The 25,200-nt window shown below is 40.0% G+C and overlaps 1 protein-coding gene across 1 annotated transcript in view; it reads right to left on the minus strand.

Annotated features, from left to right (window-relative positions):
- Window positions 1–21,093, minus strand: part of RNF4 (ring finger protein 4) — a gene marked incomplete in the record, with an annotated part of 288,611 nt that extends 267,518 nt beyond the window's left edge. Inside the window, 2 exon segments of the mRNA XM_053704205.1 lie at window positions 13,178–13,319; window positions 21,051–21,093. Of these exon segments, the coding sequence (XP_053560180.1) occupies window positions 13,178–13,186 (9 nt within the window).
- Window positions 21,094–25,200: the final 4,107 nt, after the last annotated feature.

Genomic DNA, 25,200 nt, shown 5'->3' on the forward strand with positions numbered 1-25,200 from the left:
GAGGTGTACTGTTTTCCCTCCTTGTAAATCTCACATTTGATGATGGACCACAGGTTCTCAATGGGGTTCAGATCAGGTGAACAAGGAGGCCATGTCATTAGATTTTCTTCTTTTATACCCTTTCTTGCCAGCCACGCTGTGGAGTACTTGGACGCGTGTGATGGAGCATTGTCCTGCATGAAAATCATGTTTTTCTTGAAGGATGCAGACTTCTTCCTGTACCACTGCTTGAAGAAGGTGTCTTCCAGAAACTGGCAGTAGGACTGGGAGTTGAGCTTGACTCCATCCTCAACCCGAAAAGGCCCCACAAGCTCATCTTTGATGATACCAGCCCAAACCAGTACTCCACCTCCACCTTGCTGGCGTCTGAGTCGGACTGGAGCTCTCTGCCCTTTACCAATCCAGCCACGGGCCCATCCATCTGGCCCATCAAGACTCACTCTCATTTCATCAGTCCATAAAACCTTAGAAAAATCAGTCTTGAGATATTTCTTGGCCCAGTCTTGACGTTTCAGCTTGTGTGTCTTGTTCAGTGGTGGTCGTCTTTCAGCCTTTCTTACCTTGGCCATGTCTCTGAGTATTGCACACCTTGTGCTTTTGGGCACTCCAGTGATGTTGCAGCTCTGAAATATGGCCAAACTGGTGGCAAGTGGCATCTTGGCAGCTGCACGCTTGACTTTTCTCAGTTTATGGGCAGTTATTTTGCGCCTTGGTTTTTCCACACGCGACCCTGTTGACTATTTTGAATGAAACGCTTGATTGTTCGATGATCACGCTTCAGAAGCTTTGCAATTTTAAGAGTGCTGCATCCCTCTGCAAGATATCTCACTATTTTTTACTTTTCTGAGCCTGTCAAGTCCTTCTTTTGACCCATTTTGCCAAAGGAAAGGAAGTTGCCTAATAATTATGCACACCTGATATAGGGTGTTGATGTCATTAGACCACACCCCTTCTCATTACAGAGATGCACATCACCTAATATGATTAATTGGTAGTAGGCTTTCGAGCCTATACAGCTTGGAGTAAGACAACATGCATAAAGAGGATGTGGTCAAAATACTCATTTGCCTAATAATTCTGCACTCCCTGTATATTGTCCAACATATGGGTTTACAGGTACTCGTTTCTTACAATTTTATAATAAGGACTATTCCTACTAATGATTACATCATATAAAGATAAGATTTTAAGTTATTTTTGATCCGGATCACTTACTTTGTTTTATTGCAAAACGCCATAGGAACCAGAAGACTCATTCGGCTCCACGCTAGGCGCACGTCAAAGCTGTTACATGATAGGATAGTGTTATTCTCTAACTCAGTGTAACAATTGGCTGTGTTCCATCTCAAAGCGTTAGTTTGTCTAATCTCTTGTCAATCGCGTTACCATAGGTGCAATGAGACCTATTCGGTTCGACGCTAGATGTAAATAAAAGCTGTTACATGATAGGATAATGTTATCCTATGACTACGGGTAACTAGTGGCTGTGTTCCATCTCAGGGCATTAGTTTGTCTAATCGTTCTGTAAGTGGTATTAGAGCCACACATTCATTTAGACCATCTGGTACTAAAGAATGCAATTTATGTATCCAGTAGGTCTCTCTACGGCATAAATTGAGAAGAGGGTTGTGACTATTTCGAGAGATTTGTTCAATAGGTAATACAGATAATGTTTTCGCACTTCCTTTGTGTGAGAAAGCACAATGTTTAGATAGGCTATGTTTGAGGTATTTTCTCTTGATGTTATAGATATGTTCACTCCAACGTTCTCACATACACATATTTTATTATTACTAATATTTAGTCGTATAGTCAAACACATATTGGGGAGGGGTTTCACAAATCTCTACTAAATATATCACCCATGGAAGATTTATTTAGTTTATAATTAGGCACTAGTCCTTCATATTAAAAGAAGTTTATTTAATAATCCTCACATATCACACATACCATCAAGTCACGACTGCATATATTGTATATTTATTTATTATTTTCATTTTATTATATTAAATATACATTGCTGATCATTTATTAGGTACAAATAATCATAGGCATACCATAATATTGTGTTCATCAAATGTAGGTAGATTCTGGCCATATTACTTTACCGCTCTAATACCACTTACAGAACGATTAGACAAACTAATGCCCTGAGATGGAACACAGCCACTAGTTACCCGTAGTCATAGGATAACATTATCCTATCATGTAACAGCTTTTATTTACATCTAGTGTCAAGCCGAATAGGTCTCATTGCACCTATGGTAACGCGATTGACAAGAGATTAGACAAACTAACGCTTTGAGATGGAACACAGCCAATTGTTACACTGAGTTAGAGAATAACACTATCCTATCATGTAACAGCTTTGACTTGCGCCTAGCGCGGAGCCGAATGAGTCTTCTGGTTTCTATGGTAACGCTATTGACATGCGCACAAGCTCTACATGCACGCCATTCAGAAGCTCAAATGGCGTTTTGCAATAAAACAAAGTAAGTGATCTGGATCAAAAATAACTTAAAATCTTATCTTTATATGATGTAATCATTAGTAGGAATAGTTCTTATTATAAAATTGTAAGAAACGAGTACCTGTAAACCCATATGTTGGACAATATACGATTTTAAATATAGATGCCTGTAAAATGAATGAAAATGACAAACAGAAAAAGAGTATTACCTTGCAACTAGGGATTTGAATGGGGCATTGTATGAATGATTAGCTATATAAAAAGAAATAGTAAAACAAGAAATTTAATAGAAACAACTAAGGTGTGTAATCTACATATGTTCTGCCTACACATGGTATATAAATAGAGATTATTTCTGACTAATCAATCTATCACAAGTCAAAATGGATATTTGTTTTTTACATATATAAAAGATATGTAAATTGTTTTTATATGTATTCTGTATAAATTGGTTTAGGATTACTTTGTGCATTATATGCTATAATATGTATTTATTTTGTTTAGTTTTATCTAAAATATACAAATTGGGTTTACTTATGTTGTCAAAACAGATTTGTAACTAGGATACCTATGATGTCATAGATCACACCCACAACAAGTGATATCAATTATGTTAATTGGTTTGGTTAGGTATATGTAGCAAGTGTTTGTAAACTATTTTATTATGCCTGAGGAAACAGTCTGTGACTGAGAAACGCGTCGCTTGATTTTAACCTTTATCAGTAAAGTTTAATACTTTTTTATCTCAAACACTTGCTACTGTGTTTTATTTGGATCCTTATTGGTCCACTGGACCTCTGCTGATTGCCTCCTGTGGAAGCCTTGTTATAGTCTGTTGGGTGACTGTATTGATCCCTTCCTGTTTGAATAGCATCAATGGAGATGCATTACCTTTTGTGAGTATATATCTTACCATACATACTACTGCTCCTGGTATAAGACTGTACTAGGCCATATAGGCACCTTTGTGTCCTCTTGTGTTTTACTACAGATTATCCATCCTCACCCCAAGAGGTCGGTCTGCTGGGTGACTGTTATAGATCCAAGACTGTTCCCATTGCACTAACTGGAGTGCTCCTAAGATTGTGAGTCTAATTTAACACAACCTGATTGTTTAATCTTTGTGGATCAAAAAATATTGGGCCATGTGGCGCATCTGTCTCTTCTCTCGTTTATAGATTACCCTCTTGGATCCAGGTCGGGTCCGCTACAGATTGCTGCCTTAATATCATCTCATTTCACCATTCAAAAGAATTTCTATTATATATATTTTTTTTATTCCATGTTCAATAGTACATTATATGATAATAGTTTATACTTTTCACATTGTGTCTTTTTGGTGTACACTATATATATTATCAAACACATCACATAGCCTATTGAGTGCTAACCTATTAGGGCGCCCCCTATCTTATAGACATATTTATTATTATTATTTTTTTTTTATGTAGACAACCCAAAGTATTGACCTAGACCCATTTTGGTATATTTCATGCCACCATTTCAACCCCAAATGCGATTGTATAAAAATAAACTTTGGGTTTCTCCCTGAAATTATTTACATACTGCTTGTGCAATCATAACTCCAATGGTTGTAAAAGCTTCTCTGGGATCCCCTTTGTTCAGAAATAGACATACATGGCTTTGCCATTGGTTTTTGGTTATTCTATTCTTTTATAATTCCTGGTAGTGAAGGGGTTAATCACGTAGCTTGTAAAGTTAAAGTGATGGTAAACTCTCCCCTTTTTAAAATCAGATCTGGAATGTAAGCGCTATTTTAGATGGAGTTTTATTTATCATGTGTAATGAAGATGCGCTATAAGTTTTTAATATAGATATGAAATTCAAATACCCCACGTTACACCACCCACTTCAAAAGTCAATTTTTCTGTCAGCTAAATGATTGAATTACTCTCCAATCAATGCTCTAGCTACAACAAAAGTGCCATATGAGGAGAGCGATGATTGGACAACAATTCAATCTGTTAGCTCACAGAAAATTTTACTTTTGAAGTGGGCGGAGGAGCATGCAGTATTTGAATTTCATATCTATATTAAAAAGCATGTTATACTGCATCTTCATTAAAGCTAATGAATTAAACTTCATCTAAAATAGCGCTTACATTCCAGATCTGATTTTAAAAAGGGCAGAGTTTACCATCACTTTAAATTTAAGCTGTAGTGTACAGATTACCCTCCCACCTGACACCTCCCACACTGTGATCCCTCCCAAACAGCTCTCTCCCCCCCAGTCTGCCAGTATGTAGTTTAGGGCTTTTTTTTATATTAAAAAAATAAAAAAAATCCTGCAGTGTAGTGATCCTTCCATCAACCCTCCCAAACAGCTCTCTAACCCCCCCTTCCACTTATTGTAATGGGCAGATGTCTGCCAATATCTAATTTATAGATATTTTTATATAGGGAATTCCATCCACCCACCATTACACCTCTTTTCTTTAGTGTAGCACCCCATCCTTACCACTCCTTTCAATTTTATGTCTGCAGTGAAGGGCCCCTCTAACTCCCTCTGGGCTACCCATCTGCATCCCCTCCCACACCTCCTGCCAGCACAGACAGATGATCGTTAGACGGTGACACAGTGTCACTGTCCAACGATCTGGCATCTGCCTTCATGTGGTAACGGAGTACCGATCATGCTCTGCTACAATATGCAGACAGCAGCTAGAGCTTTCTGAAGCTGCAACATAGATATTTATTATGCGGTACGATGGGCTTTGTACCGCATTAAGCAGATCTACATCATATTGGCTTAAGCAGTTAAATGGGACAGCAAACACCTTGAAAGTTTAATATAAAATGTATAGTTATCTGTAGTAAAACAACAGTATTACTTATTATTTTGCCCCCTTTGGTGTAATTGTGGATTTTTTAAATTCTTAGAGCTGTAAATTCAGTCTGCTACATAACGTTCCCTAATTGGATTTAACAGATAACAGCTGCAAATTATTCACTTTATGCTAACACAATGACCATAGCTTTGTTGTCTGAAGACTCAAGCCCAGATTGGCTCATCCAAATATGGCAAAAGGTGGATGGAGTTTGGCTAAAGAAAAACAAAACATTAAAGCAACACTGTACACCAATTTTTTCTCTGCATAAATGTTTTGTAGATGATCCATTTATATAGCCCATCTGGGGGTATTTTTGTAATAATGTATATTTCTGCTTATTTTTAAATAAAAACATTGTTTTGATTTTTAGACTCCTCACCAAGCACCAAAGTCTTAGATGCTTGTGAAATGGGTCTTTTCATATGCAAGGGGGGGGGGGGGGGGCTCTGCTCTTCCTGCTTTCCCAGCCCCTCAAAGTGGTTGTCCCAACCTAACCTCATCAACCACTAACCTACTACATGCAGTTATATGAAAATTGGAATATACTGTCCCTTTAATTTAAATAAAAAAAATGGTTCGTCTTGGTTGCTTTGTTATACCATAGTAATACAACAGAAATGGTATATTATTGCCCCTTTAAAGGGGATATAAAACCCAACATTTTTCCTTTGTGATTTAGATAGAACATACAATTTTAAACAACTTCCCAATGTACTTATATTAACAAATTTTCTTGTTTGTTTGTTGAAGAGCAGAAAGGTAAGTTGAGGAGCGTGCATGTTTCTGCAGCACTATAGTGCAGCAGTTTTGCAACGTTATACATTAGCAAGCACACTAGATGGCAGCACTATTTCCTCTCATGTCCACACTACCTATTAAAGGATTACTAACTTTTTTTTTCAGTTTAAAACGGAACATTTTACATTTAAAATATCATAGCAATGTAATGTACCTTGTTATTGTTTGAAACGAAGCTCCCTTTTGCAGTAAAATCGTATTTTATCCCCATGACATCACGTCATCCAGCCCTCAAATGTGGGCCGTCTAAGGGCTAAGAAACTCGCCAATCGGATGTGTTGTTTTTGCATATAATTAAATTATATTATCCGGATTCAACGCATGCGCAATACCATTTTATTCCTCTCGCATGCGCATATTGCGGCACTCAAGCCGACATGATAGCCAACAGGAAAAAAAAGAACGCATTTATAATTTCAATCGATTAGATAAGATGGTGACGTATCCGATGACATTGCGCTAACTCGCGCATGTGCAATGCGTCTCGGAGTCGCCATCTTACAATTGCAGTTGTCAAAAAATTTATTATTTTAAACGGTACATATTTAATACAGCATCCACATTATAAAAAACATAATTTATGCTTACCTGATAAATTTATTTCTCTTGTAGTGTATTCAGTCCACGGATCATCCATTACTTATGGAATATATTCTCTTCCCAACAGGAAATTGCAAGAGGATCACCCAAGCAGAGCTGCTACATAGCTCCTCCCCTCACATGTCATATTCAGTCATTCGACCAAAACAAGACGAGAAAGGAGGAACCATAGGGTGCAGTGGTGACTGAAGTATTAATTAAAATTTAGATCTGCCTTAAAAAGACAGGGTGGGCCGTGGACTGAATACACTACAAGAGAAATAAATTTATCAGGTAAGCATAAATGATGTTTTCTCTTGTTAAGTGTATTCAGTCCACGGATCATCCATTACTTATGGGATACCAATACCAAAGCTAAGTACACGGATGATGGGAGGGACAAGGCAGGCACTTAAACGGAAGGAACCACTGCCTGTAGAACCTTTCTCCCAAAAACAGCCTCCGAAGAAGCAAAAGTGTCAAATTTGTAAAATTTTGAAAAAGTGTGAAGTGAAGACCAAGTCGCAGCCTTGCAAATCTGTTCAACAGAGGCCTCATTCTTAAAGGCCCAGGTGGAAGCCACAGCTCTAGTGGAATGAGCTGTAATTCTTTCAGGGGGCTGCTGTCCAGCAGTCTCATAGGCTAAACGTATTATGCTACGAAGCCAAAAGGAGAGAGAGGTTGCCGAAGCTTTTTGACCTCTCCTCTGTCCAGAGTAAACGGCAAACAGGGAAGAAGTTTGACGAAAATCTTTAGTTGCCTGTAAATAGAATTTCAGGGCACGGACTACGTCCAGATTATGCAAAAGTCGTTCCTTCCTTGAAGAAGGATTAGGACATAATGACGGAACAACAATCTCCTGATTGATATTCCTGTTAGAGACTACCTTAGGTAAAAACCCAGGTTTAGAACGCAGAACTACCTTGTCTGAATGGAAAATCAGATAAGGAGAATCACAGTGTAAGGCAGACAATTCCGAGACTCTTCGAGCCGAGGAAATAGCCATCAAAAATAGAACTTTCCAAGACAAAAGTTTAATATCAACGGAATGAAGGGGTTCAAACGGAACTCCTTGAAGAACTTTAAGAACCAAGTTTAAGCTCCACGGAGGAGCAACAGCTTTAAATACAGGCTTAATCCTAGCTAAAGCTTGACAAAAGGCCTGGACTTCTGGAACTTCTGCCAGACGCTTGTGCAAAATAATAGACAGAGCAGAAATCTGTCCCTTTAAGGAACTAGCTGATAAACCTTTTTCCAAGCCCTCTTGGAGAAAAGACAATATCCTCGGAATCCTAACCTTACTCCACGAGTAAATCTTGGATTCGCACCAATACAGTTATTTACGCCATATCTTATGGTAGATTTTTCTGGTAACAGGCTTTCGTGCCTGTATCAAAGTATCAATAACTGACTCGGAGAAGCCACGCTTTGATAGGATCAAGCGTTCAATCTCCACGCAGTCAGCCTCAGAGAAATTAGATTTGGATGATTGAAGGGACCTTGTGTTAGAAGGTCTTTCCTCAAAGGTAGAGTCCAAGGAGGACAGGACGACATGACCACTAGGTCTGCATACCAGGTCCTGCGTGGCCACGCAGGCGCTATCAGAATCACCGATGCTCTCTCCTGTTTGATCTTGGCAATCAGTCGAGGGAGCAGAGGAAACGGTGGAAACACATAAGCCATGTTGAAAAACCAAGGAGCTGCTAGAGTATCTATCAGCTTCACTCCCGGGTCCCTGGACCTGGAACCGTAAAGAGGAAGTTTGGCGTTCTGGCGAGACGCCATGAGATCCAGTTCTGGTTTGCCCCAACGATGGACCAGTTGAGCAAATACCTCCGGATGGAGTTCCCACTCCCCCGGATGAAAAGTCTGACGACTTAGAAAGTCCGCCTCCCAGTTCTCCACTCCTGGGATGTGGATCGCTGACAAGTGGCAAGAATGAGACTCTGCCCAGCGAATTATCTTTGAGACTTCCAACATCGCTAGGGAGCTCCTGGTTCCCCCTTGATGGTTGATATAAGCCACAGTCGTGATGTTGTCCGACTGAAATCTGATGAACCTCAGTGTTGCTAGCTGAGGCCAAGCTAGAAGAGCGTTGAATATTGCCCTTAGCTCCAGAATATTTATTGGGAGGAGTTTCTCCTCCTGAGTCCAGGATCCCTGAGCCTTCAGGGAATTCCAGACTGCGCCCCAGCCTAGGAGGCTGGCATCTGTTGTTACAATCGTCCAATCTGGCCTGCGAAAGGTCATGCCCCTGGACAGATGGACCCGAGATAACCACAAGAGAAGAGAATCTCTGGTCTCTTGATCCAGATTTAGTAGAGGGGACAAATCTGAGTAATCCCCATTCCACTGACTTAGCATGCATAATTGCAGCGGTCTGAGATGCAGGCGCGCAAATGGCACTATGTCCATTGCCGCTACCATTAAGCCGATTACTTCCATGCACTGAGCCACTGACGGGCGTGGAATGGAATGAAGGACCCGGCAAGCATTTAAGAGTTTTGATAACCTGGCCTCCGTCAGGTAAATTTTCATTTTTACAGAATCTATCAGAGTCCCTAGGAAGGAGACTCTTGTGAGTGGTGATAGAGAACTCTTTTCCACGTTCACCTTCCACCCATGCGACCTTAGAAATGCCAGAACTATCTCTGTATGAGACTTGGCAATTTGCAAGCTTGTCGCCTGTATCAGGATGTCGTCTAGATACGGAGCCACCGCTATGCCTCGCGGTCTTAGAACCGCCAGAAGAGAGCCCAGCACCTTTGTAAAGATTCTCGGGGCCGTAGCCAACCCGAAGGGAAGAGCTACAAACTGGTAATGCCTGTCTAGGAAGGCAAATCTTAGGAAACGATGATGAGCTTTGTGAATCGGTATGTGAAAGTAGGCATCCTTTAAATCCACCGTGGTCATGTACTGACCCTCTTGGATCATGGGTAGGATAGTCCGAATAGTTTCCATTTTGAATGATGGAACTCTTAGGAATTTGTTTAAAATCTTTAGGTCCAAAATTGGCCTGAAGGTACCCTCTTTCTTGGGAACCACGAACAGATTTGAATAAAATCCCTGTCCTTGTTCCGTCCGCGGACCTGGGTGGATCACTCCCATTACTAGGAGGTCTTGTACGCAACATAGGAATGCCTCTTTCTTTATTTGGTTTTCTGATAACCTTGAAAGATGAAATCTCCCTAGAGGAGGAGAAGCCTTGAAGTCCAGAAGATATCCCTGAGATATGATCTCCAACGCCCAGGGATCCTGGACATCTCTTGCCCACGCCTGGGCGAAGAGAGAAAGTCTGCCCCCCACTAGATCCGTTTCCGGATAGGGGGCCATCCCTTCATGCTGTCTTAGGGGCAGTAGCAGGTTTTCTGGCCTGCTTGCCCTTGTTCCAGGACTGGTTAGTTTTCCAGGCCTGTCTGTAACGAGCAACGGTTCCTTCCTGTTTTGGGGCGGAGGAAGTTGACGTTGCTCCTGCCTTGAAGTTTCGAAAGGCACGAAAATTAGACTGTTTGGCCTTTGATTTGGCCTTGTCCTGAGGAAGGGTATGACCCTTACCTCCCGTAATGTCAGCGATAATTTATTTCAAGCCGGGCCCGAATAAGGTTTGCCCCTTGAAAGGAATATTAAGTAATTTAGATTTAGAAGTCACATCAGCTGACCAGGATTTAAGCCATAACGCTCTGCGCGCTTGAATGGCAAAACCGGAATTCTTAGCCGTTAGTTTAGTTAGATGTACAATGGCATCAGAAACAAATGCATTAGCTAGCTTAAGTGCTTTAAGCTTGTCCATAATTTCATCCAATGGAGCTGAGTGAATGGCCTCTTCTAGAGACTCAAACCAAAATGCCGCAGCAGCAGTGACAGGCGCAATGCATGCAAGGGGCTGTAAGATAAAACCTTGTTGAACAAACATTTTCTTAAGGTAACCCTCCAATTTTTTATCCATTGGATCCGAAAAAGCACAACTGTCCTCCACCGGGATAGTGGTACGCTTAGCTAAAGTAGAAACTGCTCCCTCCACCTTAGGGACCGTCTGCCATAAGTCCCGTGTAGTGGCGTCTATTGGAAACATTTTTCTAAATATAGGAGGTGGGGAAAAGGGCACACCAGGTCTATCCCACTCCTTGCTAATAATTTCTGTAAGCCTTTTAGGTATAGGAAAAACGTTGGTACACACCGGTACTGCATAGTATCTATCCAGCCTACATAATTTCTCTGGAATCGCAACTGTGTTACAGTCATTCAGAGCCGCTAAAACCTCCCCTAGCAATACACGGAGGTTCTCAAGCTTAAATTTAAAATTAGAGATCTCTGAATCCGGTTTCCCTGGATCAGATCCGTCACCTACAGAATGAAGCTCTCCGTCCTCATGTTCTGCAAACTGTGACGCAGTATCGGACATGGCTCTTGTAGCACCAGCGCGCTCTATTCTTACCCTAGAGCAATCGCGCTTGCCTCTTAATTCAATTTAGATAATACTTCTGTCAGGGTATTATTCATAATATTAGCCATGTCCTGTAAGGTGATTTGTATGGCCGTCCCTGATGCACTTGGCGCCACAATATCACGCGCCTCCTGAGCGGGAGGCGAAGGTACTGACACGTGAGGAGAGTTAGTCGGCATAACTTCCCCCTCGTTGTCTGGTGATAATTCCTTTATAGATAAAGACTGACCTTTATTATTTAAAGTGAAATCAATACATTTAGTACACATGTTTCTGTGGGGCTCCACAGTGGCCTTTAAACATAGTAAACAAACAGATTCATCTGTGTCAGACATGTTTAAACAGACTAGCAATAAGACTAGCAGACTTGGAAAACACTGTAAATAATTTTACAAGCAATAAAGAAAAACGCTACTGTGCCTTTAAGAAGCACAGAAAACTGTCACAGTTGAAATAACAATGAACCAAGTCAGTTATAGCAAACAAATTTTCACAGTAAATGTATTAAGTTAGCAGAGCATTGCACCCACTTGCAAATGGATGATTAACCCCTTAAAACCCAAACGGTTTTTATAAGCAAAAAAACGTTTTTTAATACAGTCAAAAAACCACTGTCACAGGTCTGCTGTGACTGATTACCTCCCTCAAAATGACTTTTGAAGTCCCTTAAGCTGTCTGGAGACGACCCGGGTCAAGCAGGAGGAAGCAGGAAAACAGAGCCTGAATTTTTTACTGCGTCAAAAGAGCGCTAAAATAGGCCCCTCCTACTCAATATTACAATATTGGGAGTTTCAGTTAACTGTTTCTATGCAGAAATATTGTCAGCCATGTGGAAAAATTTTATGCCCCAACAAGTTTTATCACCAATGTACCTCACAAAACGATTAAACATGCCAGTAAAATCGTTTTAAACATCCCTTTTTTAATGAGCATGTATCTCTATTGATAAGCCTGATACCAGTCTTCCTACTGCATTTAAGGCTTATAACATCACTTCAGTATTAATAGCATTTTCTCAGTCAAATTCCATTCCTTAGAAAATTACTTTACTGTATATATTTAAACCAGCCTGCTAACAGTCGCTCTCACAGTATTAAAGGCTTTTACTTACATTACATCGGTATCAGCAGTATTTTCTTAGTCAATTCCATTCCTTAGAAAAATAATTTACTGCACATACCTTGTTTGCAGGGTTCCCCGCACGCTATTCCCTTTCTGAAAGTTACCTCACTCCTCAGAATATGCGAGAACAGCCAGTGGATCTTAGTTACTGCCGCTAAGATCATAGAAAACGCAGGCAGATTCTTCTTCCAAATACTGCCTGAGAATAAACAACACACTCCGGTGTCATTTTAAAATAACAAACTTTTGATTGAAGAAATAAACTAAGTATAAAAACACCACAGAGACCTCTCACAACGTCCTATCTTTTAAGTTGCAAGAGAATGACTGAATATGACATGTGAGGGGAGGAGCTATGTAGCAGCTCTGCTTGGGTGATCCTCTTGCAATTTCCTGTTGGGAAGAGAATATATTCCATAAGTAATGGATGATCCGTGGACTGAATACACTTAACAAGAGAAAGCTTGTTTAACATGTATACTCATGTGAGATACCCATTACAATTCTGACTACAGTGTCCCTTTAAGATCATCAAATTTGATGAAGGAAATATAATGGAAACTTTAAAAAAAAAAATTGTATTCTCTATCTGAATAATGAAAGAAAATGATTGGGTTTCATGTCCCTTCATGGAGTGGGGGAAAAAAAGTAATGTGGGATATTTGTATACACACATTTCATGCAAGAAATGAAAGATAGAAATCATCAAGCTTATTTACATTACCAGACTGCGCAGTATGAAAAGGAAAGAGGATGACACTTTGAAATAATTTTAGCTTATTTAAACAATTTCTGTGTTACAACAATGCACAGTGAATCAATAAATACAATACTGAGTGGTTTATCCTCTGGGAAAGTTTTAAAGCTTGATAACGTCCACCTTACAAATGATCACAATGAAGAAATACTTACAGTGCTCATGACGGTTCTTCAATATCAAGTTACATACAAGACAGTAAGAAAACACCTGATAAAGAGAGTGTAGTGAGATATTGAGAAGTATATTTTCAGCTTCTTATAGTTCAATGCTGCCCATGTCTTAAGAAGAATAGACCTGAGAAAGAAGCACAACCACAATGCTGGTATTTTAACAAACCATGTCATTTTCCCTCCAACAGGATATAAATAACTTCATGATGTGTGAATATTCCTTCGAAAAAGAAATTTCAGCATTATAGTAAATTTAGTACAGATGTGCAATTTCCTTCAGATAACAGATTTCTATGAGAAAAACACGTGAGCACAAAGCCGACGGAGCGCCAGGTTAAGCTAAAGTAGTAGAAATTTTGGTTACTTTTTTGCTACACAGAAGCAAGCAGTTAATAACAGGTTTTCAAAAGCATTAAATGAAAAAGCAGTAGTATGGATTGTGCACAAGTGATTAAGCGTGACATTTTAAACAACTTTCCAATTTACTTCTATTTTTAAAATGTGCTTTGTTCCCTTGGTATCTTTTGTTAGAAAGTAAAACTAGGCAGGTTGATAGGAGCTCATTGAGGATTACTCTTTAACCCCTTGGTGACCACAGCACTTTTCAATTTTTTTACAGTTTGGGACCAAGGCTATTTTTACATTTCTGCTGTGTTTGTGTTTAGCTGTAATTTTCCTCTTATTTACTGTACCCACACATATTATATACAGTTGTTCTCGCCATTAAATGGACTTTCTAAAGATACCATTATTTTCATTATATCTTAGAATTTACTATAAAAAAATTTTTTGTAAAATATGATGAAAAATAAAACAAACAAAAAAACCACACTTTTTCTAACTTTGACCCCCAAAATCTGTTACACATCTACAACCACCAAAAAACACCATTGCTAAATAGTTTCTAAATTGTGTCCCAAGTTTAGAAATACCCAATTTTTAGATGTTCATTGCAAGTTATAGGGCAATAAATACAATTAGCACTTTGCTATTTCCAAACCACTTTTTTTTTTCAAAATTAGCGACAGTTAAAGGGACAGCATACACTCATTTTCATATAACTGCATGTAATAGACACTACTATAAAGAATAAGATGCACAGATACTGATATAAAAATCCAGTATAAAATGGTTTAAAAACGTACTTAGAAGCTTTCAATTTAGCTCTGTTGAAAAGGTAGTTGGAAAGCCCACTGCAAGTGGGAAATAAGACACTCCCCCCCCCCCCTCCCCCTTCTTTTGCATATGAAAAGACCCTTTACACAAACAGGAGCAAGCTGGAGAAGGTAACTTTATGGGCTTTATAAATAGATCATCTACAAAACATTTATGCAAAGAAAAAATGAGTGTATAATGGCCCTTTAAATTGGACATTGATATCCGTTAGGTATCCATGAATATCCCTTCACATGTATATATTTTATTTTTTTTAGTAGACAACCCAAAGAATTGATCTAGGCCCATTTTCGTACATTTCATGCCACCATTTCACCGCAAATGATGGCACAAAAAGTTTTAAATGCTTCTCTAGGATCCCCTTTGTTCAGAAATAGCAGGCATATATGGCTGTGGCATTACTTTTTGGTAATTAGAAGGCCACTAAATACCACTGCGCACCACACTTGTATTATGCCCAGCAGCGAAGGAGTTAATTAGGTAGCGTGTAGTGAGCTTTTATGGTTAATTTTAGCTTTAGTGTAGTAGACAACCCAAAGTATTGATCTAGGCCCATTTTGGTATATTTCATGCAACCATTTCACCGCCAAATGCGATCTAATCCATCACTTTTTCTTAATTCTAGGTTTCTCACTGAAATTATTTACAAACACCTTGTGCAATCATGGCGCAAATGGTTGTAAATGCTTCTCTGGGATCCCCTTTGTTCAGAAATAGCAGACATATATGGCTTTGACATTGATTTTTGGTAATTAGAAGGCCGCTAAATGCTGATGCGCACCACACTTGTATTATGACAAGCAGTGAAGGGGTTAATTAGGGAGCTTGTAGGGTTAATTTTAGCTTTAGTGTAGAGATCAGCCTCCCACCTGACACATCCCACCACCTGATCCCCCTTGATCCCTCCCTGAGCCCCCTCAAACAGCTCCCTTCCTTACTCCACCCCAGTACTAAAATCAAAGGCTTTCTTCCCCCCCATATATATTCTGCAGTGTAGGATCCCCCCTAAGAACCAAACCGCTCTCTAATTCCCCCCCCTTTAACTATTTGTCGCCAGACAGCTGCCAGTACCCTATTTGCTACAAAATGTTTTTGTTTTTCTGTAATGTAGCTGCCCCCTCAATACACTCCCCACCTCCCCCTCCCAGATCCATTTACCAAACACTTATTTCCAACCTCCCTCACCCTCCATGAAGATTTATCACTGTAGCGCGTGCCGCGCTCATTCACGCGCCCCCGTCTCTCGTGCATGCGCGCTTCCTCTGTCAGCACTCATAGATCCGCAACTCATCTGTAGCGATGGGCCACCCACCCTCCTCCCTCGTATCCCTCCCACGCCACCATCTGTTGAAACTCAAGAGGGCGTGCCAGGCACGTCCTTGGTCGTTAACTGACACCCAATGTAGGACGTGCCTGACACGTCCTCAGTCGCCAAGGGGTTAAAGGGATATTAAAACCCACATTTTTTCTTTCATGATTCAGATAGAGCATGCAATTTTAAACAATGTTCTCTTTCTATCTCTGTTTTAAAAAACAGGAATGGAAGCTTAGGAGCTGGCTCATTTTTATTCAGCACCTGGGTAACGCTTGCTGATGAGTGGCTACATTTAACCACCATTCAGCAAGTGCTACCCAGGTGCTGAACAAAAAATGGCTCCTAATCTTACATTCCTGCTTTTTCAAATAAAGATAGCAAGAGAAATGAATTATAATAGTAAATTAGAAAGTTGCATGCTCGCTCTTAATCATGAAGGAAGAGATTTGGGTTTCATATCCCTTTAACAAAGGATGCCAAGAGAACTAAGCAACCTGATAACAGAAATAATTTGGAGTGGTTTAAAGTTTCATGCTCTATCCAATCCATATAAGTTTAATTTTGACATTACTTTCCTTTAATATATAAAGCTAATGTTATCAACTTGAAGGGACAGTAAAGTCAAAATTAAACTATCATGATTCATAGCTTGTCATTTTAAAGGGGCAGTAAACATACAAACTAATGTTATATAATTCTGCACATAGTTCAGAATTTTATAACATTAGCTTCCCGGCAGATTTATAAAGTAAAGTATTGCAGATAAATCTTATGTAAAAGGTCCTTTTTCCAGAACGCCGCTCCTTCCTCTACTGAGTGGGTCTGGTTTTTCCACAGCGCATCGCTGCAACACTGTCTAGTCACAGTGTGCCCGGTCACGCCATTAAAATGAACATAGCTCGCTCCTGCTACTAGACCAGAGTGGGAGCAAGCTACATTCATTTTAATATTGCGACCGGGCACACTGTGACTAGACAGTGTTGCCGCGATGCGCTGTGGAAAAACCAGACCCGCTCAGTAGAAAAAGGAGCGGCGTTCTGGAAAAAGGAGCTTTACATAAAATTCCTCTGCAATACTTTACTGTATAAATCTGCCGGTAAGCTAATGTTATAAAATTCTAAACTATGTGCAGAATTATATAACATTAGTGTCTAAGTTTACTGCCCCTTTAAACAAGTTTCCAATTTGCATCTATTATCTAGCTTGCTTTGTTGCTGTGATCCGGATTCTTATCTTCTTAGTGCCCTGCATTTGGTAGTGAAAAACTGTAGGTTAAGTCAGGAGTAGGTTTTTTCCCCCCTTATTTACAATGCTTAGCTGTCATCATATTAAATCAGTGTGAGGCTCTCTCATTATTAGTGCTAGACTGAAACACCCTCAGAAATACTCCCCTTAATAAAAAATAAACCCCGCTAAAAAAAAATTAGGGCAAACCTCATATTTAATGGGGTGTGACCCATACATTAAAATACAGACGTCACTCAGACCATAATTCTACTCCCCCCCCTATTAAAAGGGATACTAAACCCAATCTTTTTATTTTGTGATTCAGATAGAGCAGGCAATTTTACGCAACTTTCTAATTTACTCCTATTATCAATTTTTCTTCGTTCTCTTGCTATATTTTTTTTTTTTTTTTTTTTTAAAAAAGCAAGATTGTAAAGCTTAGGAGACTGCCCATTGTTGGTCCAGAACCTGGGTTAAACTTGCTTATTGGTGGCTTAATGTAGCCACCAAATAAGCAAGCGCTATCAGGGTGCTGAACCTAAAATAGGCCAGCTCCTAAGCTTTACATACCTGATTTTTAAAATAAACATAGTCAGAGAAAGAAGAAAAATTGATAATACGAGTAAATTAGAAAGTTGCTTAAAATTGCATGCTCTACCTGAATCATGAAGGAAAAAAATTGGAATTAGTATCCCTTTAAAGATTTACGACCCAACACATTCCAGCGCCAGTCAAGAAAAGGAGCAACAGTTATAGATTAACTTGGTGTCTTAAGAAGACATGAAAGCCAAAATGATTCTTTCATAATTAAGAAAACAGATGCAATTTTAACCCCTTAAGGACCAAGGACGTACAGGGTACGTTCTACAAAAACAGTCACTTAATGACCAGGGTTTACAAGCGCTGGAAGCGATCGCTTCCAGGCGCCTTCAGGTTATTGCAGCGATACCTCGATATTGAGGCATCCTGCAATAACCTTTCTTAAGCATCAGATACAGAGAGAAAACTTTCAGGATTCAAATAGGACATGTCATTTTAAACAACTTTCCAATTTACTTTTATCACCAATTTTGCTTTGTTCTTTTTAGACCTTGAAGGCAGCCTCTAAGCTGAATGCACTTTGACCACTAGTGGGCATTAGTTCATGTGTTTCATATAGATAACATTGAGCTAATGCACGTGAATTTACCGAGGATTGAGCACTGATTGGCTGAAATGAAAGTGTGTCAAAATAACTGAAATAAGGGGGCAGTCTGCAGATGTTTAGATACAAGGTAATTACAGAGGTAAAATGTGTATTATTATAACTGTGTTGCTTATGAAAAACTAAGGAATGGGTAATTAAGGGATTTTCTATCTTTTAAAACAACAAATATCCTGGTGTTGACTGTCCCTTTAAGTCCAAGGAGGGAGAGGAAAAAAAATGTTTGGAAAGGGATCTTGGAGGGGGGGCAGCTTTAGAAGAAGAAAAAAGGGCCCATTTTTAGTAAACTAGGTATTGGGGGATCAGGGAGGTTGGGGGGTATGGGGGGATTAATATATGTGTGTGTGTATATATATATATATATATATATATATATATATATATATATATATATATATATATATATATATATATATATATATATATATATATATATACACACACACACTTTATTTTTATACTGGCAGACTTTCTGCCAGTACTTAAAGGGGCACTGAACCCCAATTTTTTCTTTCATGATTCAGATAGAGCATGCAATTTTAAGCAACTTTCTATTTTACTCCTATTATCAATTTTTCTTCGTTCCCTTGCTATCTTTATTTGAAAAAGAGGGCATCTAAACTAAGGAGCCAGACAGTTTTTGGTTCAGCCCTGGACAGCACTTGTTTATTGGTGGGTGAATTTATCCACCAATCAGTAAGAACAACCCAGGTTGTTCACCAAAAATGGGCCGGCTTCTAAACTTACATTATTCTTTTTTAAATAAATATACCAAGAGAATGAAGAAAGTTTGATAATAGAAGTAAATTAGAAAATTGCTTAAAATTGCACGCTCTATCTGAATCACAAAATAAAAAAATTGGGTTCAGTGTCCCTTTAAGATGGCGGTGACAATTTTGAGGTGCGGGAGGGAAGAGAGCTGTTTGAGGAAGGTCAGGGAGGGATCAAAGGGTAGTGTGTGTCAGGTGGGAGGTTGATCTCTACACTAAAGCTAAAATTAACCCTACAAGCTACCTAATTAACCCCTTAACTGCTGGGCATAATACAAGTGTGGTGCGCAGCAGCATTTAGCGGCCTTCTAATTACCAAAAATCAATGTCAAAGCCATGTAAGTCTGCTATTTCTGAACAAAGGGGATCCCAGAGAAGCATTTACAACCATGTGTGCCATAATTGCACAAGCAGTATATAAATAATTTCAGTGAGAAACCTAAAAAGTTTGTGAAAAAGTGAACTTTTTTTTTTATTCTTTGATCGCATTTGGCGGTGAAATGGTGGCATGAAATATACCAAAATGGGCCTAGATCAATACTTTGAGTTGTCTACTAAAAAAAATATATATACATGTGACAGGATATTCAGGGATTCCTGACAAATAGTGTATATATTGTTTGTAAAAAAAAAAAAGTGTGGTTTGGAAATAGCAGTGTGCTACTTGTATTTCTTGCCCAATAACTTACAAAAAAAGCAAAGAACATGTAAACATTGGGTATTTCTAAACTCAAGACAAAATTTAGAAACTATTTAGTATGGGTGTTTTTGGTGGTTGTAGATGTGTAACAGATTTTGGGGGTCAAAGTTAGAAAAAGTGGGGGGTTTCCCATTTTTCATCATATTTTATATTTATTTTTTTTTAAAGTAAATTATAAGATATGATGGAAATAATGGTATCTTTAGAAAGTCCATTTAATGGCGAGAAAATTTGTATATAATTTGTGTGGGTACAGTAAATGAGTAAGAGGAAAATTACAGCTAAACACAAACACCGCAAAAATGTAAAAATAACCCTGGTCCTTAACGGTAAGAAAATTGAAAAACTAAGGAGTTAAACAACTTTCTAATTTACTTTTATTACCAAATGTTCTTTGCTCTCTTGGGATATTTTGTAGGAAAGTGGGGATGTAAGCTCAGGAGCGTGCACTTGTCTGGAGCACTAAATGGCAGCAGTTATGGAAGAATGTTACACATTTGCAATAGTACTAGATGGCAGCACTATTTCATGCCATGCAGTGCTCCAGATACCTACCTAGGTATCTCTTCAACAAAGAATATCATGTGAACAAAGTACATTTGATAATTTAAGGAAACTTAAAAATGTGTGTTCCATACCCCTTTAAAGGGACATGAAAGACAATATTAAACTTTCAGGGTTCAAATAGAGTGTGCAATTTTCAGAAACTTTTCAATTTACTTAATTTCCCAATTGCAATTTGCTTTCTTGGTATCCTTTGTTGAAAAACATACTTAGGTAGGCTCAGAAGCAGCAATGCACTACTGGGACCTGGTGCTGAATGAGCAGCAATGCAGTCAGGTGAGCCAATGACAACAGGCATATATGTTGTGCCACAAATCATTGGCTAGCTCCCAGTTATGGTATGTATGGCTAAAGGTATGTATGGCTAATAACAGAGATTATGAATCATGATATTTAATTTGTATTTTGCAAATAAAGTCAGCAAGAAATTATAATTGTATTAACCCTCCGTCCTCCCTTAATCAAGGTTGTGACAACCCTAACCGAAGGCTGACATTTTGGAACACAGAAATTGACAGAACGACTCCGGTATAGAGAATATATATATATTTATAGTCACATATCACACATATGCACTGTCGGTGACGTTATATGCCCGAAGTCTCTATTATATAAAACGACGACTTAGGCTTTGTATCTAATTTCCTTCACATTGCCACTCTGCACTACCTTTATATAATCTGCTTCTAATGCAGCCACTAGAACTGTGCTAAATATGAAAATAGGATGGGCCCGAAAGGAAGCGTTTACGACGCGTTATCCAAACTCCCTAGATGCCCTCACAAACTGACCCTCGCCCGAGAGCGCACACACACTCTCTCCCCCACATCGTAAAGGGAAACTCAGTCACCCACCACCCAAATAAAACCCCACAGAGCATAGAACCACTATCCACTCACCTCAACCAGACTTTCACGACAGGTCCCTCCCACTGAACTCGCTCATTGGCTGGCTCGTCAGGCGTCTCGCGGCCAATCCCGTTTTTGGAAAGGTTCAAGGAAGGCATCCGTTACCCTCCTGCAGAATTTCAAAATAAAACACGTGTCGTGAAGGGAACTATGGGAATTGTAGTTTTCAGGTAGAGTAAAGTCTGAACTCTGAAACCAAAAGTAACTAAAAGGCGAGTGCGTCACTGTGTATTTGTAATATATTGCGGTATATAACTAGCAATGTTTTTATATGTTTCAGAAAATGAAGGGTTGAATCAGAAATAATATTAATAATAATAATAATAATATAAAAGGGCTAGTAAACCCGAACATTTTCTTTTATGGTTCAGATAGAACATATACAATGCCCCCCAAGATGTCGCATGCCATATTTGTTTTATAAAATGTGTTCAATTCAGGTATGAACAAGTTGTAGTTCTGGAAGACTGTTAATAAGTAACCAGCATATCATTTATGTTTGAACTCTATTATTGTTAGCCTAGAAGACTGTAATGTTTTTGCTTGAATAAAATAAAAAATAAAAACATACAATGCTAAACAACTTTCCAATTCTATTATCAGATTTGCTTCATTCTCTTGTTATCCATTGCTGAAGGGACAGCATTGCATACTGGCAGTTAGCTGATCACATCTAGTTAGCCAATCACAAGATACAAATGTGTGCCTGTGTTCAAAAATAAGTCTCGACTTAGAAGAATGCGGAACCTGCATCAGTTCCGGTGACGTGACATCATCTGTTGGAGGTGTGTGGCGCTCACTGCACATGCGCAAGTGGCCCAACCTCAAAATCGGCTGTTTCAGTAGCAGCAAAGGATCTAGGAATTATATGGAAATTAGCCTTTATTGCGCATGCGCTCCTGACACACTCTGCGTATGCGCACAGTATCAGAGGGTCCAGGATTTATACAGTTGCCTTCAGTGTGCATGCACGCAGTGACGTGCAATGGGGGGTGGGGGGAAAAAACCTACAATTTCAAATAATATTAAAAAATATGTGAATCCCAAATGATCAACCATACCCCCCAACTGTCCAGATTTTCGCGGGACAGTCCCAATTTTAGGGGTCTGTCCCCCTGTCCCAGGTTGCTAGCCATCTGTCCAGATTTGCCCCAGGCATTAATTTTTTTTTATTTTTTTTTAATTCTGTTGGGCCCATACTCAGAAGCAGCTGGCTTTGCTCTCACAGGGTTAGATACCTGTTAGATTCCCTGTGGATAAGGAATGGTGTGTGGGTTAAGCAGGAGTAAGAAGGCCAGGGCCGCCATCAGGGGGTGACTCCTGTCAGGGGCCCAATGGGCCAGGGGGGCCCCATGAGGCAAGAACTAAAAAAAAAAAAAAAAAAAATTTTTTTTTTTAAATTTTGGCAGCCACCAGTGGGTACTACAGCAGAGTGCTAATTGAGCATGGGAAATTTTATTACAAGGAGTAAAGTATTAGCATTTGAGAGGATTTCTGAGTGTGCACTAAACCACTATGCACAGTGTGAGACAAACTTGGCACTTTGTTTGTACAGTGTGTGCCTGAGTCAGACGGCAGATCACTTTCATTTGCAGAGGAGGTAGGACTTACTTAGCAAATGTTTTTTATTTCTTTGTGCAATTTCGGATTGTAACTTCAGTGTGGTAGTAGTTGTATGGTGGGGCCAGGGGTCCATAAAAACACATTTTTTTAGCAGCAGTGTATTTATGATTTTTTTTTTTTTTAATAAATTTTTATTAATGATAATAATACAAAACCACATAACAACACAGTTTTCACTTGACATAATTGAGAACGGGGATACACGCGATTATTCATAGGGCAAATGACATTCAAAGTAGGCCGGTTGGCCCGGCATAGTGGTCAAACTTGTCCAATAATCATTCTTCAGCTCTGTATTTGCACTTTACAGGTGTTGTGTATTGGTTTGTCTTAGGAGAGATTTTGTTTTTTTGTATTTTAGGTACCGTATGGCCATATACGCCATACCTAATGAGCCTGACAGTTAAGTGAGGCAGAATAGTAAGTACATATAGTGTATATGAATGAGAATAATGCTGATAGGGTCGGTCACCCACCTCTCCTAAAAGGGAGGGGGGGAATATTGGGGGAGGAAGTGAAGGTATCAAGAGGGGGGGGGGAAGGGTCAGAGTAGTGAGGAGCACCTCGGGTCTGACATAGTGTGGTGCATCCTCTAGGGGAAGAAAGTGTTATAGTCGGGGGGAGGTCGCTAGGTTTAAAGAGAGAGGGGTATTATGGAGTCAGCTTCAGATAGGTCTCCCAGGGTTCCCAGGTTAGGCAAAAGGCGTCTGACTGTTTCTTCGTTCGAAAGACATAGTCTTCCATTGCTTTAACGTATTGTAGGTAATCAATGACTGCCTGACATCTTGGGGGCTGCTGTTTCTTCCAATTCCTAGCAATTAACATCTTGACTGATGTCAACAGGTAAACTAATAGGTATCTCTTGTGCTTTGGTAGTTTTTTTACCCCTAAATGCAGAAGGGCTAGGCCTGGAGTATCTGGGATCGGGAGTTCTAGGGCCGTACAGGCCGCACAGATTTTAAACCAAAGTGGTCGGAGTCTGTCACATGACCACCACATGTGGAGCGGGGTCCCTATCTCCCCACACTCCCTCCATCATAGAGGCGAGTGCTCAGGGTACAGAGTCCGAAGCTTGGTCGGCACTAGGTGCCATCTGGTGATAATCTTAAAGTAGAGTTCGTACATTGTAGTACAATGGAGTGCAGATTTTGTCAACTGTATCGCCTTAGTCCAGTCAAGTGTCGTGAAAGTGAGTCTCAATTCTGCTTCCCAGGAGGCCATATGTCTGGTTTTCACTAGGGCGGGAGGCCCCAAGAGAGCTCTATAGTGGGCAGTGAGGGGCTTGTACAGTTGTAGGTTCGCCTTCCATCTAACCTCCCAAATTGTGGGTGTCCTGATCTTGTCGACCAGGAATCCCCATGCCTTCATCAGGGATCTAAGTCTCATAAAGTCAAACTCTAGATGCCGGGGGATGTCGAATTTAGTTATCATGTCCTGGGACGAAAGGAGACTCTCGTTCAGGAAGAAGTCACTTAGGGAAGTGATCTCCAGGGCCTTCCAGGGAGTGAGCCGAGTATTAGGCAGCCCTTGTAGGAGCAACACGACCGGGTGGATGGGAGAGGGGTGCGGAGCTATCAACTGGTGGTGTCTTAGGTGAAACTAGGCCAATTGACAGTCTTTAATAAGATGATTGGAGATTGGTATCTGTGTGGCTAGGTGCGGTGGAACCCACAACATCCGAGAGGTCAACATAGGTAGGGAGGGAAGCCTGTTCCAGCTCCCTCCATCTTGTAGGGGGTAGGGCTGGCCCCCACGCTGAGACATGCGAAATCATCGCCGCTCGATGGTATAGTTGGACGTTGGGTAGCCCCAGCCCACCTCGGTCGATTGGGACCTGAAGTGTGGCCGCCGCAACTCTCGGCCGCTTATTGTCCCAAACATAGGAGTTAAATGAAGTTTGGAAGCCACACAGGGTCTTTTCTGGCACTGGGATGAGGATACACCGCATAATGTAAGTTAACTTGGGAAGGATCATCATCTTCAGAGCGACAATTCTGCCCATCCAAGAGATTTCCTCATATTTTTTAGACTTCAATCTCACCTCGACTTCCCGCAGTAAGACAGTGTAATTTCCCTGTAGCACTGTGTTTTTGTCATGTGACAAAAAGACCCCTAAATGTCTGATCCCATCTATCGACCACTTGAACGAGTAGAGCAGCTTAAGACGTCTCTGTTCTGGTTGTTCAATGTGGATCATGTAGGACTCTGTTTTAGACACATTGATCTTATAATTCGAAATGCTACTAAAGGACTCAATAATCCCAAAGAGGTGGGGAAGAGACTCTACCGGGTTTGTGAGAAAGAGAGTGAGATCATCAGTGAAAAGTGCCAATTTCTGGAGTGTGTCATGAATCTGAAGACCCTGGACCCCATGACTTTCTCTAATTGCCTCCGCGAGAGGTTCCGTATTTATGATTATTTGAGAATGCTGTAGAAATTCTATATTTAAAACCATGCAAAAATGTTTCCTCCTCGATACACAAATGGTAGGTGCCCTTTTGGCAAATATGCATTTTTT

This window comes from Bombina bombina, chromosome 2, assembly GCF_027579735.1.
Source record: "Bombina bombina isolate aBomBom1 chromosome 2, aBomBom1.pri, whole genome shotgun sequence".
NCBI lineage: Eukaryota > Metazoa > Chordata > Amphibia > Anura > Bombinatoridae > Bombina > Bombina bombina.